General features: G+C 56.4%; 1 protein-coding gene across 2 annotated transcripts in view; it reads right to left on the reverse strand.

The window, feature by feature from the left end:
- The window catches only part of HMCN2 (hemicentin 2), a 146,287-nt gene that overhangs the window by 71,168 nt on the left and 56,618 nt on the right, over positions 1 to 18,501 (reverse strand). For both annotated transcript variants that reach the window (XM_072748358.1, XM_026009226.2), the window contains exons 23-30: positions 10,009 to 10,136; positions 8,159 to 8,413; positions 7,035 to 7,121; positions 3,660 to 3,854; positions 2,614 to 2,744; positions 2,165 to 2,312; positions 1,680 to 1,806; positions 72 to 226 (exon numbers count right to left, since the gene is read on the reverse strand). In XM_072748358.1, coding sequence (XP_072604459.1) covers positions 72 to 226; positions 1,680 to 1,806; positions 2,165 to 2,312; positions 2,614 to 2,744; positions 3,660 to 3,854; positions 7,035 to 7,121; positions 8,159 to 8,413; positions 10,009 to 10,136 — 1,226 coding nt within the window. The remainder of the gene's footprint in view (positions 1 to 71; positions 227 to 1,679; positions 1,807 to 2,164; positions 2,313 to 2,613; positions 2,745 to 3,659; positions 3,855 to 7,034; positions 7,122 to 8,158; positions 8,414 to 10,008; positions 10,137 to 18,501) is intronic.

An 18,501-nucleotide genomic window follows, 5' to 3' on the forward strand; every position in this document is an offset into this window, starting at 1 on the left:
CTCCTCCAGGGCCCCCCTCTGCCCTGTCCTCCCTCCATGCAGAGGACAGCCGTGGTGGGGGCCGGGCTCACCCTGCATCCTGAGCTGGAAGTCCTTGGCCTGCTGGCCGGCGGGGCTGAAGGCCACACACTGGTACCACCCCTCATCCCCCAGGTGACTGCTGGTGATTCTGAGAACCTGGCCATCCTCTTGGAGCTGGACGTGAGGGTCTCCTGGTAGGATGGGCCTGGAAGAAGGGTCATGAGAACACCACCAGTTAGGCTGGTGCTGGCAGGGCCAGGCTGCTCAGAGCAGAGCCTGCCGCTTGTGAAAAAGGAATCTTCAAGGTTCACCATCGCCAAAAGGTGCTCGTCCACTAGGGAATGGGCACAAAATGTGGCTGATCTCTATAGTGGAATGTTATTCAGCCATTAAAAGCAATGAAGTATGGGGCACCTGGGTGGCTCAGTTGGTTAAGCATCTGCCTTCGGCTCAGGTCATGATCCTGGGGTCCCAGGATCAAGCCCTGTGCTGGGCTCCCTGCTCAATGGAGAGTCTGCTTCTCCCTCTGCCTCTGCCTCTCCCTCTGTTCGTGTTCTCTCTCTCACTCTCTCTCTCTCTCAAATAAAATCTTAAAAGAAAAAAAAAGTAGTAAGTGCAGGCACATCTCACTTTTTTGTGCTGTGCAGATACTGCATTCCTTACAAACTGAAGGTTTGTGGCAACCCTGCATCGAGTAAGTCAGTTGGTGCCGTTTTTCCAATGGCATTTGCTCCCTGCATGCCTCTGTCATGATTTTGGTCATTTTCACACTATTTCAAACTCTCTCATTATCATCATATTTGCTAGGCTGTGATTTGTAGCATATATTTGTTATCCGTGATTGCAACTTACCAAGAGCTCAGATGATGGTTAGCAATTTTTAGTGATAAACTATTGTTTATTAAAGTAGGTCCGTTGGTTTTTAGACACAATAGTGTTGCATATTTGATAGACTCCAGTATAGTGGAACACGACTTTTATGCGCACTGGGAAACCAAAAAACTCATTTGATTTGCTTTATCGCGATATTTGCTCTCTTGCAGTGGGCTGCTGCCGAACCCGCAGCATCTCTGAGGTGTGCCTGTACGGATCTCTGCTCCAGCACAGATGAACCCCGAGAACTGGGTGCTAAGTTAGAGACGCCGGACACAAAAGGACACGTGCTGTATGACTGCATGAAACTTATCTGAAACACAGGTAAATCTATAGAGACAGAAAGCAGACTAGTGGCTGCCAGGAGCTGGGGGGTAAGAAGGCAGGGGCTGATGGGTACGGAGTCCCCTTTTGGGGTGATGAAATGTTCTGGTACTAGACAGAGGTGGCTGATGGTGTGCCACACTGTGCGTGTACTCAATACAACTGAAGTGCACTTAAAATGGTTGATTTTATATTTCATGAATTTTACCTAAAAAAGAAAAGTTTAAAACAAAAAAGCAAGACTGGCTAAGTCATGAGACAATCCTGCAGGGAGAAAAGGAGGGTGTCCCCTGGGTAATGCCAGACTGAGGCGGGAGATGGCCCATGCTGCCCCCTGCCTGGGCCCTGGGTGGCACACCTTCCTCGCAGAATTTGCAGCACCACCCCCCCCCCAAGGTCCCCCTCCTCTTGGCTGCGTCCTGGGCCCCAGCCTCATGCCACCCACCAAGAAGACCACTCACTGCCCATCCTTGGTCCATTCCACCTGGGGCGTGGGGACCCCTGAGGTCCGGCACTTCAGCTCCACCTCTGCACCAGCCAGGCCCAGCACCTCCTGGGCAGCCCCAGATCCCAGCACAGAAGGAGGGACTGGGGAGCGAGGGGCAGAGGGATGAGAACTCTTCAAATCCTGCACAGGCAAAGGCCCTGTGGTGGGCCTTCATCTATGCGGGTCCCCAGCCCAGTGCACCCTTCCCTCCCCATTTGTCCTTCACTCGAAGCTCCCTGGCTGGATGGGGACCCTGCTCTGTGCTTTCTCAGCAGCTTGCAGGGCCTTCTTGTAGCACATACAGGGCTAATTATGTGACTGTCTAATGTCTGTCCTGATAGCTCTGCAAGGACAGGGACAGAGTCTGCCACAGGCCCCTCTGTGTCCCGGACTCTCAGCAGGCAAAGACTCCCTCTTCCCTGCCCCCCACAAAAGGGTAGGGGCTCAGGCCTCACTCACTGAGCACGAGGAGATGGAAGTCCCGCTGGGCTGTCCCGGCCTGGTTCTCCGCCCGGCAGGAGTAGAGGCCAGAATCGCCCTCCTGGATCCTGGGGAGGTGGAGGGCCTGAGGCTTGTCCGGGAGACGGTGACTGCTAGCCTCAGGGATCTGGGCAGGAGAGGCCAGGGGGAGCTGGTAAGAGGGGTCTGGCCACTCCCCAGCATCAGCAATAAGAAACTGAGGGCGAGGGAGCTGATTGTTAACTGCAACCTGGGGCTTCTGATTCCCAAAACAGTGCCATGCCGCCTCCACCATGCAGCCCCCCAGGCTGCCTTGTGAGAACACAGTCCTCCACTGCCCAGCACATTCCCCCAAACACCTGTCATATCTCCTTGTCACACCTGGCACAGGTAGGTCCATACCCTATCCAAATCCCACCCACAACCCAGACCCCCCAGAGGACACCCACCAGCTGCCCATCCTTGAGCCACACGATCTCAGGGGCTGGAAAGCCATTTACATCACACTCCAAAGTCAGAGATTGGCCGGCCATGCCTGACACATTGGTCCTGTGCCCGTCTTCCCGGATGCTGGGGGGCACTTGGGGGCAAAGAGAAGCAGAGGCACTGTCCCTTCCCGAAACAGCCATACCCACACCCCATCTGGGCCGCTCTTCCTGGGTTGGACAGGCAGTCTCAACTCTTGCCTTTCCCCAGATTCTGGGGGCCCAGGATGTCCACCCCAGTCCCTGATCTGACTGCCAGGAGCCATGTGGAACTGGGGATGCCACTGCAGCCCGCCCTGGGACTGCACACCCAGTTGTTCCTGGACACTGTGCCACTTTCTCTGGCACTCAGCATTGCAAGATGCTGGAGCCCCCAGATCCATCTAGTTCTACTTATAACCTGTTGTCATGGTCACCTGGTGGGGGTGGGGCAGATTCCTGAGTTGTAGTCTCTGAAGGTGGGGCCTGGGTATATCTTTGTAACAAACTTCCCAGGCAAGTCATTATGTAGTAAGCCAGGGTGGCTGGTCATGGGGATGTGGAAGGTGGCCCGTTAGGAGAAGTTAAAACTTCCCCTAGGCCTCCATGATGCCCATGGGCCCCCTCCCTCTGCCCACAGCACCCTGGATGGGGGTGGACGGGGTAGGAAGCTCTCCCTGCTGCCGGGAGGATACAACACCTGGGTCAGTTTTAGCAGCTGCAACCCCGAGGTGGGCTTTGGGACACTCACTGCCTCTGGTGCTCATTTTAAAATGAATTTACCTACAGGACCCTTTTAAAAGCTATTTATGGGGTTCTAGGTCCTTCCCCTTACACTGTCTCCATGGGGGTCTCTCTGGGGAAGGGGTGCCTGCCCATACAACCTGCCACTGTCCCCTACCCCCAAGCCCCGCCCCCAGTACCCTGCTCTGCAGTGAGCTCTTAGGCCCGGGGAGCTGGCACTGCCACACCTGAGCACCCTGGTGTGCCACCAGTAAGCATGTACCCCCCCCTCTGGGGTCCCTGCTCACCATAGACCACCAGCTTGGCTCTCCTGGACGTGGAGCCTGCCTCATTGGTGGCTTGGCACTTATAGTCTCCACTGTCAGTGGGAGAAACTGAGGCCAGAAACAGGGAGCCCTCATCCAGCACCTCCAGGCCTGGCCGGCCACGCAGGGGCTCCGAGGATGGGCCCTTCCACCAGGTGACCTGCGGCGTGGGCGTCCCTGGCAGGGAGCATGGAGTCATCAACACAAGTGCCCTGTCCTCTTCCCCCTCTGCACCCATTTCCCCACCTTGTGCAAATGTCGCTGACCCTCCAGCAGTGGGTCCAGGCACCTCCTCGTCCCCCCTGACCGGCCAGCAGGTGCAGCTCCCACCCACCCACCCACTGCCTCCCACCCAGTGCAGCAGGCTCACTGGTCTCCCGGTGCCCCGAGGCCACAGGCAAGTGGTCAGAGCCCTCTTCCCGGTTCCCATCTCAAAGAGGCCCCATCTGGGCCCCCGTGTTTGTACTCCCAGCCCCATCACCTGCCCCGCGCTCCTTTCTGCCCATCACCCCAGCCTTCTACGGCGCACAGGATGTCCTTACTTAGAGTTCTTTTGCCTAACGCCTGTCTCCTCAGCCCAAGGGCCAGGGTCTTTGCTAGAATTCCCTGCTGCAGGGCCCAGCCCATAGGGGGCGCTACATGAATGAGCCTGCCTGCTGTGCTCAGCATCCTGTAGGGCGCCAGGTGCCCTGGGATCCATGCAGGAAATGTGGGAGGCTGGGCTGCCCTTCCCTCCACTGCTGCCACACCCCCAACCCCACTGGGAGTGCCACCATCGCCCTGGACTCCCTTCCTGGACACGACTCACGTTGGACTGTCCAGGTCCATCTCTGCCACCAGGCTGATGGCTCCCACGGCCTGGCTGGCACACAGTGGACAGCTGCCCCACTGGGGCTGGGCACACAGGGGGTCCCCAGATCCGTGCGGGAGGAACGACCCAGCCTCCTGAGCACCACACATGCCCAGGAGGCTGTGGCCCCCGGGGGTCATAGCAGAGCTGGGGTCCCCGCCCTGCTGACCTGCTGAACGCGTGAGGACAAAAGCAGCCCTCAGCCAGCTCGGCCCTCCCCTGTGCCACGTAGGAGGGGGCACTCCCCAAACTCACAGGACAGCAGCCTCACGCCTCTGCCACCCCCTCACTCGCGGCCAGCGTCAGTCACTGGGCCCCACGATGTGGGCTAATACATGTGGGCCAATGCAGCACCCCACAATTTCTCTCCGTAGACCCATCTCTCCCTGTCTCGCTGGCTCCCAGTCCTCAGCCACAGGGAGGAAGGGGTGAGCAACCCCTGGGTGGGCATGGGGGGCAGTGAGGACGCGGCACGCCCAAGGCATCCTTGAAGTCACATCTTTCTGGAGGGCTCCTGGCCCACTCCACCGGCACCAACCAATCTGCCTGCTGCCGCAAGGAGGAAGAGGTCCTCGGCCACCCGTGCTCCGTGCGTCTCACGTTCCACCAGACGTCCACTGCTGCCGGGGCCTTGCTCCCCACTGTGGGCACATACGTGCGAACACGCACACCACACACACACACCACACCACCCACATGGATGCCATGCCACACACACCACACTATACCCCCCCACCACACAGAGCACAACAGATACACATCCATACACGTCACACACACATGCATACACACACCCCACAACATATACACACACATCCATACACACCACCTTTATACACACACCACACACACACACACACACACACTATATCACATGCATACCACACACCACATGCACAAACACACACACCCCAGCACACACCCACAACACACAATGCACCTCTCAGCTCCTCAGCTGTTCCAGAGAGTCCCACCCCACTCCCGTCCTCACCCCATGCCAGGACCCAGGACTTCAGAGCTGCTGACCTGGAGGGACATGGAGTTTGAACCCTGGAACTTTTTTTTTTAATGCAAAACATCTAATCCCTTGATGAGCTCTAATCACAGAACTGCCCTGTAGCTCTGCCCAGGGAAAATCCCGGGGGACTCACAACTGCCACTAAAAACCACTGACCTCACTCCCCATTCCTCTTTTAGAGGGGCTGAGAGGGGAGCAGTGATGTGCCCCAAATCACAGTAAGTCAGTGGCCAGGCTGCTGGCCTTTCCGTCTCACCCCACAAGGAGCAGGGACCAGGACTCCCACATTCCAGGCACTGGGCTTGGCACTTTCTCCTCAGCCCTCTGAGCCCGAGGTCACAGGGCCGGTGAATGCCAGCGCCCAACACTGCCCACCAGGTACTACCCGCTTCAAAGGGAGAAGGCCAAGGACAGCCTGGGGGCAGGTTTATCAGAGGAGCTTGGGTTATGCGGATTCAGCTGAAGTCTGGCCCAAGGACAGACCCCTGACTGACCGGGGACGATGAGGCCACCCCGGGGCAGGCAGGCCACCGGGGGTGGTCCCACTTCCCACCTCCCATCTCCTGCCTCCCAGGACTGCGGAAGGGTTACTTGCTGTTACCAGAGGTGGACACAAGGTGGCGCCCTGGCCGAGGAGGGCGGCGGCCCTTCCAGGTGGGCGGTTCTCAGAGCTCCCACCCAGGGCCTGCCTCCTACCTGCCCCTCCCTCAGGCCTGTTCCAGGGACTTTCCTGGGCTCCTGGCACAAGAAGTGCAGCAGAGACTAGAACCAGCTCTCCCGGCTCCTTCCGGCCTTTCTGTGAGCTGCCACTTGCTCCTTGGACCCAGATGCCCATCCAGCACATTTCCCGGAGCCTCCACAATGTGTCAGGCACCGAGCTGGGACCTGAAACCCCTTCCATCCCACTGAGCCCTCCCAGCAGTCCTGCATGGAGGGACTAGAATGACCCCACTGTACAGATAAGAAAACAGAGGCTCAGATGGAAGGTGTAAACTGCCTTCACGGGACCTGGCCTAGAGGGGCCAAAGCAGGGTTCAGCACTGGGCAGTTGACCACAGAGGTGGCTATCGATAGGCCTCACGTTGTCCTGCTTCCCCACCCCGGGGGCCCCCAGAGGGCCAGTCTGCCAAGGGCCACGTGAATCCATCATCTGCTAGGAAGTCCGGGGGTGGCTTGAGGAGTGGTGTGGGTCACTGAACCCCAGTCCCAGGACCCTTGGGCCATCCTTGCCCCAGTTGTAGCATGCCCCAGGCAGAGGGGCTAGGGCTTAGGGGTTACTGGGGGCCGCACCACATGTTGTGAGTCACTGCCTGGTGGTGTGACCCATCCTATAGGGTCATCGATAGGATAAAATGTGTGGCATGGCCTGGCTAAGAGTGAGGACCCCCTAACCCTCCATGACCCACGGGCACTGCCCACAGTGTATGACCCAGGCGCTGACATGTAGGGGGTGCTCTTCCCAGCCCAGCCACCCCGGGCCCAGTATCACCTCTGGCAGGGCATGGCAGGCTGGCGTTCTCTCCCACCACTCTTTCCAGCAGGCCGCTGGTCTCATTGGCCTCCCAGTATGGCGGCTCTGGGAAGAGATGGTGTGGCCATACTTATACCCAGGGCCAGCAGAGAGGATGGCCCATCCAGAACCCAGCTGGGCAAAAGGCCCTCTGCCTTCCGGCCCCTGGTGCTGGCCTGCCTCCCATGGGGTGGCCCACGGAGCAGCCACTAGTGCCACACAAGGCTCCAGGGGCCTGGAGGTGGAGCTTGGCATCGTCCTGCCCTGCACTCCCCTCCAGAGCTGCAGGCTCCCAGTTTGTTTTAAATTTATTTATTTTTTAAAAGATTTTATTTATTTATTTATTCATGAGAGACACAGAGAGAGAGGTAGAGACAGAGGCAGGGACATAGGCAGAGACAGAAGCAGGCTCCATGCAGGGAGCCCGATGCAGGACTCGATCCCAGGACCTTGGGATCACCCCCTGAGTCAAAGACAGATGTTCAACCACTGAGGAACCCAGGCATCCCTGCTTTAAATTTATAATAGTGAGGGGCACCTGGGTTGTTGACTCCTGATTCTAGTTCAGGTTGTGATCTCAGGGTCGTGGGATCCAGCCCCACATGGGGCTCTGAGCTCAGCACAGAGTCTGCTTGTCCCTCACCCTCTGCTTCTCCCTCTGAGTTCACTTGTTCTCTCTCAAATAAATAAATAAATAAATAAATAAAATCTTTTAAAAAGTCAAATCCATAATAGTGAAAATGGGGTGCCCCGATTCAGACCTCTCTGGGCACCAGGTACTTCACACACGTTCTCTCACTGACTCCTGGCATATCACTGGGCCCATTTTCCAAGGGAGAAAACCAAGGATCACAGAGTGGAGGTGCCTGGCTGGACCTTGGCCAGCTGGACCTCGGCCCAGGCACCTCCTCTTCGATCACGACCTTGAGGCCCCTTCTTCCACCCCAGAGGACAGGGTACCCATGAAGCTCCCTTACGCAGGACAGCCCCCACGGCCTCAGGGGCTGGAGGCCGGAGGAAGGAAGGGGCGAGCATCTCAGTAGCCCAGGCTGCTGTCAGGGGTGGCAGGGAGCGGTGAGCTCTGGGGTTCCGGGGAGACGCACCCAGCACCTGGAGCTCCAGCTCCCAGGCATCCACGCCCGCACTGTTAGAAGCCTCACAGCGGTACCAGCCGGCGTCGTGGGTTCGGATGGCAGAGAAGTGGATGGAGCCCTCAGGCTCCCCACCCTGCAGGGCCACCCCGTCCTTGGACCAGCTCAGCTGGGGCTCCGGGCTGCCCTCTGCCATGCAGTTCAGGTCCAGAATCTCTCCTGCCAGCACCTTCAGGACCCGCGGGCCCGGCTGCATCTGGGGGGGCGCTGACAGGCCCCGGGCGAGGGACGTCAGGAAGTGAGGCCCCAGGGGGGTCGCAGAGCCCAGACCCACAGAGATGAGTGCCTGGCCTCCCACCTGGATAGCACCCCCCAGCAGAAGTCATCGTGGGGGGTGGCCTGAGGCTGTCAGGAAAGGACAGTGGGACACCCCATGCGGACCCCCCCAAAGAGAAAGAATCTGCCCTTTCACCTGAACACACACATGCTCTCATCACAAAATCGCTCCTTGGTCCTCACTGCTCTCTCCCACACCTCCACTGCCAGCCCTCCCTTCCCTTCATCCCCCCTCCCCCCAGCCCCTGCCCCACATCCTCCCCCCCCCCCCGTGGTCATTTCCTTTACTTTTGCATCTCCTCCATCTCATTTGGTCTTTCTGACAAGCAGGCGATACCATGCCCATTTTGCAGATGAAGAAACTGAGGCTCAGAAGGGTTATATGATTGACTGGAGTCATCTACTCCCTCAGGTGATAGGCTCTGTCAGACCAGCCCCCACCCCCAGGGTCTCCATGCCCAGGAGCACAAGGGTGTACATGCCCCACTCGCCCCAAGACCTGCTGTAAACAATAGCAGAATTCCCTGTGCTGAGGTGCCCCCGGCTCCCTCCCCTTCTGACCATGATGGGATGGGCATTACTGTGGCCCCCACTTCACGGAGGAGAAAATCAAGGCTCAGAGGTGTCAAGCAGCTGGCTGTGATCACATGGCTGGTCAGTGGTAGAAACAGGATTCAAACTCAGTCCTCCCCACTCTGAGGCTCTACTCATCACCTGGCACCTCACTGCCGTGTGTCTCATATGCTCATGCAAACCCACAGCAAATCTTTGAGCCCCTCCCTCTCTGAGCCTCAGCCTGTCCACCTGTGAAATGGGATGCTAGCTTAGATCAGGGGTCGCTTTTTCTATAAAGGGCAAGAAGCCGCAGACCACATGCAAATGAATGTGGGAGGCCATGCCCTCAGAACGCTGGTTTTACAGCCACTGAAATCTGAATCTCATGTAATTTTCACATGTCACAAATTTTTATTTGGGTTTTTTTTCCTCAATCATTTAAAAATGTGGACGTCGCTCATTGGCAGGCCAGGTGAAAACAAGAAATGGATTAGATGGAGTCTGAGGGCCAGCATCTGCTGACTCCTGGCTTTGGTAATTCCTTGGGGCTTTTGGAGAGGACAGGTTTCCTGCCTCTTCGGTGGTGATGCCACGGCTGCTTTCTGTGGATAGGACCCAGACATCTAGGGGAACGTCCACCCCTGGGCCCCAGCTGAGCCAGGAACCAGAACCCCTCCTTGGGTCCCCCTCCTGACTCCTAAGTCCCTACCAACACAGGCCTGCCCTGGGCCTTGCCCTCTTCTCTCAGGGCATCCCAACTGAGGGTACAAGAGAAGGGAGAAAAGGAACAAAGAGAGACAGGGCTAGTGGAAGGCAGGATGCAGAGGGGAGGAAAGGAAGCACTGGAGGGCCCCAGGAAGAGGTGACCTAGCCCAACCAGCATATAGGGAAAGGCACGGAGAAGGCCTGAGAAAGACAGAGGGAAGGGCAGGGCCATGGGCAGAGACCCAGGCCACCGGCACGGGCCTTACCTTGCACCTGGACAATATAGTGCTGAGAGGCGGACCCAGCAGGGTTATTGGCTGTGCATCTGTAGAGGCCACTGTCATCCACCTGGGCCTGGGCCAGACGTAGGGAGCCTGACGGGAGAAGGCGATGCCTGCAGGGGTAAGGAGCACTGGTGAGTCCCCAGCCAACCCATCCCTGCTGGAAGGACCTCAAGACCCAACTTGAACCAGCTACCTCCCCCAGGAAGCCTGCCAGGATGGAGGCTGTGTCCACCACCCACCCTCAGCCCTCCCACTGCCTGGCCTCCACTTCCAGGCTAGGGCCAGATCCCACCCCAACTGGTATAGGACATAAAGAGCACTGGACGAGGAACCCACAGCTTAGGGTCGGGTCCATACTCTGAACTCTTTCCTCACTCAGTGAAGCAAGTTCCTTTCCCTTTTGGGGCCCCCACTTCCTATCTGGAAAATGGGCACACCCAGAAGGCCTGTGTCTTGGCCTGGTGAGCAGAGTCCAAGTGGGCTCAGCCCAGGGCCTGGTACATGGTCACCAGTAACACCCCCTCCTCTACTGCACGTCCTCCCCTGAGGCAGGGGATGAGCCCCCTTTGCTCGTCCTTCCCACGGCTTCTGGGAGAAGCTGACAGCCCAGAGGCTCTCTGCAGCTCAGTGCCAGGGCTGGCCACACTCTGATCCAGTCGCTTTTGGGTGTCGTGCTGTCCAGCCCTGTGCTGGGCCCTCCCGAGAGAGCTGCAGCCCCATTGCCCTCCCCAGTTTGGCCTGCCCTGCTGAAGTCACCTGGCCCCCATCCCAAAGGGATCCGGGACCCCCAGCCAGGCTTCTGCAGCTGTGCTGGACCTCAAGGGGCCCCTGCAGACATGATGTCACTGGCCCATATGTGCTGGCTCTGTGAAGCTCCTGTCCCCACACACTGAGGAGGGCAGCTATATAGCCACTGGCCCCATCTGGCCCCAACTGCAAGTGGCCAGTACGAGGGCTAGGGACTCCAAAGGCCAGTCCCCAGCCTGTGCCCCCAGTATAGGTTCTAGAGCCCAACAGATCCGGGGCCCCGCCCCCTCCGCCCTCTGTGCTGAGCCTTGGTTTCCTCCCCTGCAAAATGGACGTGACAAGTCTCCCCCTCCCAGGCAGCTGTAAGCAAAGTGCTGGGCATGCACTTCTCAAACAGGACAACATTGCTGGCGCCGGACTCTCTATGCAACCTCGGGTATGACTTTTGCCCTGTGGGGCCCCTGTCTCCCCATCTGTAAGATGGGATAATAATCCCCCTGCTCAGCAGCCTCCTCCTATGGAGTAACCAGCAGGCACTTGGCACAAGTTCTCTGAGGACAGCTGTAAGGGACACACTGGGTGGTGGTGTCCTCAGAGCCCAGGCACTGGGCCAGACCATGTGGGTTCAACTTTTGCCACATGCTTGCTGTGTGAAGTTGGTCTGGACATTTAACCTCTCTGGGCCTCAGCTGTCTCACCTTGGAAGCTCATTCTGGAAACCTTATCCCTCATAGGGTCATCCAAAGAACTGAATGGCCTAGTGCACAGCACGGTGCCCAGAGGAGAAAGGCACTCCGCAAAGGACAGCTCTTCCCATGGTGACGACAGCGCATGTATAAACAATATGCGGTACGGTAGCGCATTGCTTAAAAGGTTCATATAAATGGCTTCATGTGTATGTGTGTAGGTCTAATTCATTCATTTTCACTGCTGTATAATATTCCCTAACATGATCAAACTACAATTCATGAGCTTGTTCTTGTTTAGTGGATATTTAAATATATTTTTTAAAGATTTTATTTATTTATTAATGAGAGACACAGAGAGAGAGGCAGAGACACAGGCAGAGGGAGAAGCAGGCTCCCCATAAGGAGCCCAATGTGGGACCCCATCCCGGACCTCGGGATCATACCCCGAGCCAAAGGCAGACAGATGCTTCACCGCTGAGCCACCCAGGTGTCCCAACATTTAAATATTTAGATTTTTTCCCTCCCTCTCCCTCTCCCTCTCTCTCTCTCTCTCTCTCTTCCACCGCCACAGCTCCGTGCACACTGCTCTATGTGTCCTGCAGGTGCAGAAGCAGGACTCTTGGCCCATGGCTCATACACCATCATCTCTCATCGGCACAGGCCACCTCCTCGATGCCTTGTAGGGCACAGCTTCTCATCAGAATCTCCTGGCTTTGTGTGGAACATGTGGATTCGCAGCCCACCCTGAGACTCTGATGGGGCAGGAACCGGGGTTTTGGCAAGGCCCTAGGTGGCTCTGATGTAGGTGTTTAGGGGCCACCCCTTGAGACCACTGCCCAGAGATACAAGGCAGTGCCCCTGCCCCAGGAAGCAGCAAGGCAGAGCCAATGGGAGCAGGGCTTTGACAGCAAGTGGTCCTGTGCAAACCACCATCTGCCTCTCTCAGGCTAACCTGAGGCCAAGGACTCTGTCTCCCTGAAACTCAGTGTCCCCATCCGGAGTCACAGAAGATGGTGAGCCTGAATTGACATGGTACACACAAAGCCCATGTACCTGGGACACTGAGTGCTCCGTCAACAAGCTTGCTGTTAGTATGACCCACCAGGCCTGGGCTCTTGATGCCAGCCTCCAATCAGCTGGACGGCCCTGAGCTGGTCTCTTCATCTTTCAAAGGGGAAGAAAAACACCTGTCCAGCACTGTGTCCAGCAAAGATCCTGATTCATCCCAGTGACAAGGGCATGTCTCCCCCCAACACGGCATCACTTCCTTGGCTTGGTTTTTCTCATCTATAGTTGTTATTGTTGTTTTTTTTTTTAATTAAATAATGTTGCCATCCACCAAACAAGGACTAAATCATTTTGAGGCTGGGATATATACTTGGTCACACTGGGGGGACACGGTTCCCTCCCTCCCAGGGCCTCACTGCAAACCCAACTGGCAAAATGGGGACAGTACGGCTCAGTAAAAGGAGGTCTGGGGTAGGAACCGGAGTTTAGGATCCAAGGTCTGGTTCTGCAATAGACATGCTCTGCAACTTCAGGCAGCTGGTCGATGTCTCTGATCCCTGATTTCCTCATATTTGAAGAGGTAGCTCTGGATCCTTTATTCAGAAGTTGCCCTCTAGCTCTGGAAACTTAAGACGCCTCAGAGCCCCTTGCGCACGCACTCTCTCTCTCTCTCTCTCTCTCTCTCTCTCTCTGTCTCCCTCAACAAGACCTTTAAAGGATAGGAAGTAAGAGCTTCTGGAAAAAGAGAAAAGAAATTTCCCAAAGTGGAAAATTCTCAACAGTGAAGGGAGACAGCTTGTCTTATTTAGGACCAGCCCCAGGTCATTCCCCTGAAAGGGAAGGCTGATGCTTTATCACAGAGGAAAAAATGGAACAAAGGGAGAACCCATCTTAGAGATGGACAAGCTGAGGCCTTGAAGAGGCCAGAGGACCCAGCACCTGCCCTGTGCAGCCTATGTCTGCTGTCACTGCCATGTCACCACCTTGCTTTAAAGCCCTCTGTGGCTGCCCATTGCTTGCTTGCCAAAACCCAAGCACAGTGTCCTGGCCTGTGGGGACCTACACGGACCAGGCTCCAACCCCACCCCTGCTAGACCATCATTCTTTCTAGAGAGACCAGGTTCACGTCACCTCCACCCCTTTGCACATGCTGTCCTTGCTACCTGGGGCACTCCTCCACCTCCCGTTCACCAGAATCACACCTGCTCAACCTTCGATACTTGGATATTCCTCCAGGAAGGCCTCCTGTCTTGAGGCCTCGAGGCTGGTAGGTGCAGCCCATGGACTCCCACAGCTGCCTGTCCTTCCCCCTCACAGCAGCCCCTCCCCCCCAACACTGGCTTGTGACCCAGCTCTCCCTCCCCTTCCTCAGAGGCTCCCAGGTCTGGTGCCAGGCCAAGGCCTGCTAGGGCTGAGGCAGGGCCTTCTGGGGCCAGGCCTGGGTCTGCTGGGGCCAGGCCAGGGTCTGCTGCGGCCACACCATAGAACATTGTAAGAAGCCCCAGATGGAAAAAAACAGTCTGGAGAATTTTGGAAGAGGGGCCCTGACCCTCACAAAAGGGCTAAGTATGGCACAGGTAAGAGCAGGAGAATGTGCCATCCCCATGAGTCCAAGGAACAAGCCAGCAATTCCAACCACAGACGGCTGTCAACTATTGAGCGCCTCCTGTGTACCACACATGCCTCAGCGCCTACTGTGCCCACTCCCACTGGAAACTCCCTATAGCAAGACCTGTAGGGCCCACTATGAGCACTCTCTTCAGCAGAGGACAAAACTGAGATAAACCAGACAGATGTGGCCACTCGGCTGGTCAGGGCAGGGCGCAGACTTGACCTTTGGGTGCTGGGATCATGCTCCCAACTGCCAAGGCACTCCCTGTGTTGTGTTCTGAAGTTCATTTCATTTGACTGTTCTCCAGAAAGAGGGCTGCTGGCCACAGGCTAGTGAGACCACGCCTCAGAGCTGCTAGGCCAGGAAGCAGCACGAGCTATGAGGATCCACCAAGGTGAAGACCCCACAAAGGGGCCCTGGGCAGGCCCTGCCATGCCGCCAGCTTCCAGTGAGGGAGCAGCTTTTCTCCAGGACCATCAGAACCCAGCTTGGCCCCACCTGTCCACTCAGGGCTATCTTCGGGATGCTCCCTCCACTCACTGTCCCCTCCCTGACAGTGTGCCCTCCTTGCTCCCTGCCCAGGTCCCCCAGATGCGTCTGGATTGGCCCTGTGTGGGACCCTGGCCCACTGCCCCTGGGAGCTGGAGCCAGAGCCAGGAGTGCTCGCAGCTGTCCCAGCTACACCTCAGAGCCACAAACAAACACTGTTGCCTGGAAACCCTGCCTTGCCCCAGCATCCCAGGGCTGAATCATGGGACCAGAGCCACTAGGAGTTCTCTGGCCCCATCGTCTGCCCAGCCCTTTCATTTCTCCGACAGAAAGACTGAGGCCCAGAGAAGGGACAGATCTTGCTCAAGTTTGCTCAGTGAGCTGGAGACAAGGCTGGGATGGGACCCCAGGTCTTTTGCTGCCCAATGTCACACGCAGCCGGAGCCCAGCACCTCTCCAAGAGCTTTTTCTCTCTGCTGCTGCTGTGGCATAGGCCTGGGCACATGGGCTTGCTCATGAATCCTGCTGAAAGCAGGTTTGAACCACAACTCTGCTTTTCACAAGCAGTGGCCACATGGGGCAGGAGGTACCCGACGACTGCTCCCACCCCCGGACCCAGTTGATTGCTTTTGGGACTATACCCCAGGGAAATGACCCAGAAGATAAGGAGAAGCATTTGTGGGAAGATGTTCCAACAGCCCATTGATCACCACTGAAAACTGGCAATGAAACATATGCCCCAAACAGAGGAGCCGCTTAGCAACCATGAGAGCTGAGAGCCCTGGAATGTTATTTTGCCCTTTAAATGAAAAGCAAGTGACACAGGCCAGGATAAATCAAGAAAATGGGTAAAGGGGGGAAAAATATCAGTGATGAGGTGCAGAAAAGAAGGTACACTAAGGTGATTCCTATAAAAGCATCTGCATGCACAGATGTGAAGGGCTTGTGGATGCAGGTGGATATTTTGAGTTTAATGATACTTAAGCTCCTACTGCTGTCTTTCCCTTAGGAATCATTGACTCAGGGGACGGAGAAGCCCAGAATATTCTCTAGATCCTCCAGGGAGAGCAGTGGCTTGCCTGATCTTGGGCCAGAAGCCTGTGCTTGTTTATGGGCATATAGGTGTGTGTCCATGTCTGTTCGTGTGTGTGGATGCAAATGTGTGCATGTTAGGACCCAGCCCCAGGAGTGGGAAGGTCCAGATCCCAATTTCCCCACCCTATGTGCTTCTGTCTCCCACTCTGTGCACTGGGCATGGCGCCACTCTCCTCAGCCACCCTCAGGAGGGCTGGTGGGAGAAGAGGACCACCTAGGCCCAAATGGAAATGTGAGAGGCCTCAGAGACGCGCCCACATCATGGCTCTCAACCTGACCGCACTACAGAGCTTCCAGGGAGCTTTGAAGAAGCACCAGCGCTGGGGCTCTGCTGGCCACCCTAACTGCAGCCAAGGCCAAGAGCCCCCTGCCAACATCACATGGGGACAGGAAAGACCGGTCCCAGGCAGCCACAGAGTAGATGCTGGCTTCTCCTCCCTAAGGACAGAGGCAGGGGCCACCCCAGATGAGGAGGCCATTCAAGCAGGTGCAAGGAGCACAAGGCCCAACCCAGCCCAAGAGGGAAGAGGAGACACTGGATCCTAGAGGCCCATGAACACCTACAACTCAAGAGAATAAGTCTGCAAGCTTCCAGAATGGCAGCTTTGATGGAAGCAGAGCCTCGGGACATCCCCTGGAGAAGGAAGAGAGGAGGGTGGCAGAAGGGAAGGAGCAGACAGGCAGCAGCTCCATCCCGCTCAGCACCACTCAGTGCGTATTTCCAGGGGGTTTTTAAATTTTCATTTTCTGGCTGAGTGGTTGTATGACTAAGGGCAGCTGTGCATCTGTGAGAAAACAGAGCTCAGGTCTGTGCAAGGAAGCTGTCAGCGCCACAGGGAGTCCCAGGGAACCACGGGGGCCCAGAGTCTGTGAAGGAAGTTCACATGCATCAAAGTTGGTGAGGTCACTCACCATCGCCAGCAACGGAAATGCCACAAAGGTTCACCAGCAGGTGAACAGATAGACAAAAGGTGGCCCATACTCCATACCAGGGAGTATTATTCAGCCACAAAAGGGAACGAAGCCCTGACCCGAAGCTATGACATGGATGAGCCCCAAAACATTATGTTGAGTGAAAGGAGGTAGACACCAAAAAGCCACATAGTATATAATTCCATTTCTACAAAACATTCAGAATCAATAAATCCGGCAGCCCAGGTGGCTCACTGGTTTAGCACCTCCTTCAGCCCAGGGTGTGATCCTGGAGACTCAGGATCAAGTCCCACATCGGGCTCCCTGCATGGAGCCTGCTTCTCCCTCTGCCTGTGTCTCTGCCTCTCTCTGTGTCTCTCATGAATAAATAAATAAGCAATCTTAAACAAAAAAAAGAATCAATAAATCCCAAACCAGAAAGCAGAGTAAGGGCTGCCAAGGGGCTGGAGTGGGTGAGGGGCAGGCATGGGAGTGGCTGCCAACGAGGGTGGGGTTTGCAGGGGGTGGGGAATGCTGGAAATGTCCCAAAAGTGGTTGTGGTGAGGGTGGCACAACTCTGATTATGCCAAAACCCAGAATTGTCCCTCATATGGACTGTTACCTCACTAAAGCTTATACATTTAAAGAAATTAAAAGGTAGGTGAGAATAAAATGAGATAAGAGATGTGATAACTTTTTAAAGACCAGAAATGATGCCTTAGTTTGTGAACAGCAGCGGCCAAAACGTGGCTATCAGAGGCAGCGATTTTCCTGCACTTGACCATCTCTTAAGCTTTGTGCATCCCTCGCTGCGCCGCATGAGCGTTATATAAACACCATCCACTTTACAGGTGGAGAAACAGGTGGAGGGAAGCCAGTGGCCACCTGAGGCCACACAGCTAGCATGACACCAGCTGGAGGATCCACAGCGAGGTACAAGGAGCCCCAGGGCCTAAGCTCCTTGCCCAGCCCCGCCCTCCAGACTTATTTTCCTCCTCATTTAGATAAACTCCCAGAAATCTCATAAATCTCAGGAGAAAGCTGTAAGCCAGCAAGAAGTGGAGAGGGCAAGGGAGAAGAACAGCACTCAAGATTGCAAAAGCAGCTCCCACAAATTTATGGCTCCCGGTTGATCTATTAACACATCACAGAAGGAGGGGTGAACAAATGGGTATTGCGGTTCCTCATTTCAGTAACAAGCCATAAATAAACAAGCACCCAGCCAGCCACCGCCCACCAGAAGCTAGAGCACCAGGCTTTCTGGTGAGAAACATTGGCTCCCCTGGTGCCCCAGCCCCACAGCATGCAGGTGCAGAGATTCCGACAGGACATGGGGGTGGAGGCACTGCAGACCCGGCCCAGGCACAGGACCCCAGCCGCAGTCAGGGGTGCAGGCTTTGAGGTTTGGAAGGGCTCACCGAACAGATGTTCTGAGATGCACAGACGCATTAGGGGGGGCAGGGGATTGAGACCTTCTGGGTCTGGAACTTCTCAAAGACCTTGCCAGGACTGATGTCACTGGCCAAAGCTTCCCCCATGAACCCCCCCACCCCCTGCTGCCCCCACCCCACCACCCTGGACCCAAAAGTCAAGGGTCCTAGGAGTTTCCAGGCCTTCTTGTCTGGAACCACCATCTCCCACAGCCCTGCCTGTGTGGGGGGTATACGGCCTCCCTCTCTGCCCATTCTCAGGACCCCTGATGGCTGGAGAGAAGATGAGTCAGAAAGCCCAGCCGCCAGACACCTGGTCTGCAGAGCAGGCGAGGACACAGTCAGGACGCCATCCCAACTGTGGTGTGACCACAGCAGCTCACCCCACCTCGCTGAGCCTCAGTGGACTCAGATAGAAGACCTGCCAAGCAGACTGATGGAGAGTCGGCCTGCAGCATCCAGTGGCCAGTGCATGAAGCGCTGGGCACATGTG

The sequence above is a fragment of the Vulpes vulpes genome, chromosome 2 (genome assembly GCF_048418805.1).
Source record: "Vulpes vulpes isolate BD-2025 chromosome 2, VulVul3, whole genome shotgun sequence".
Lineage (NCBI taxonomy): Eukaryota > Metazoa > Chordata > Mammalia > Carnivora > Canidae > Vulpes > Vulpes vulpes.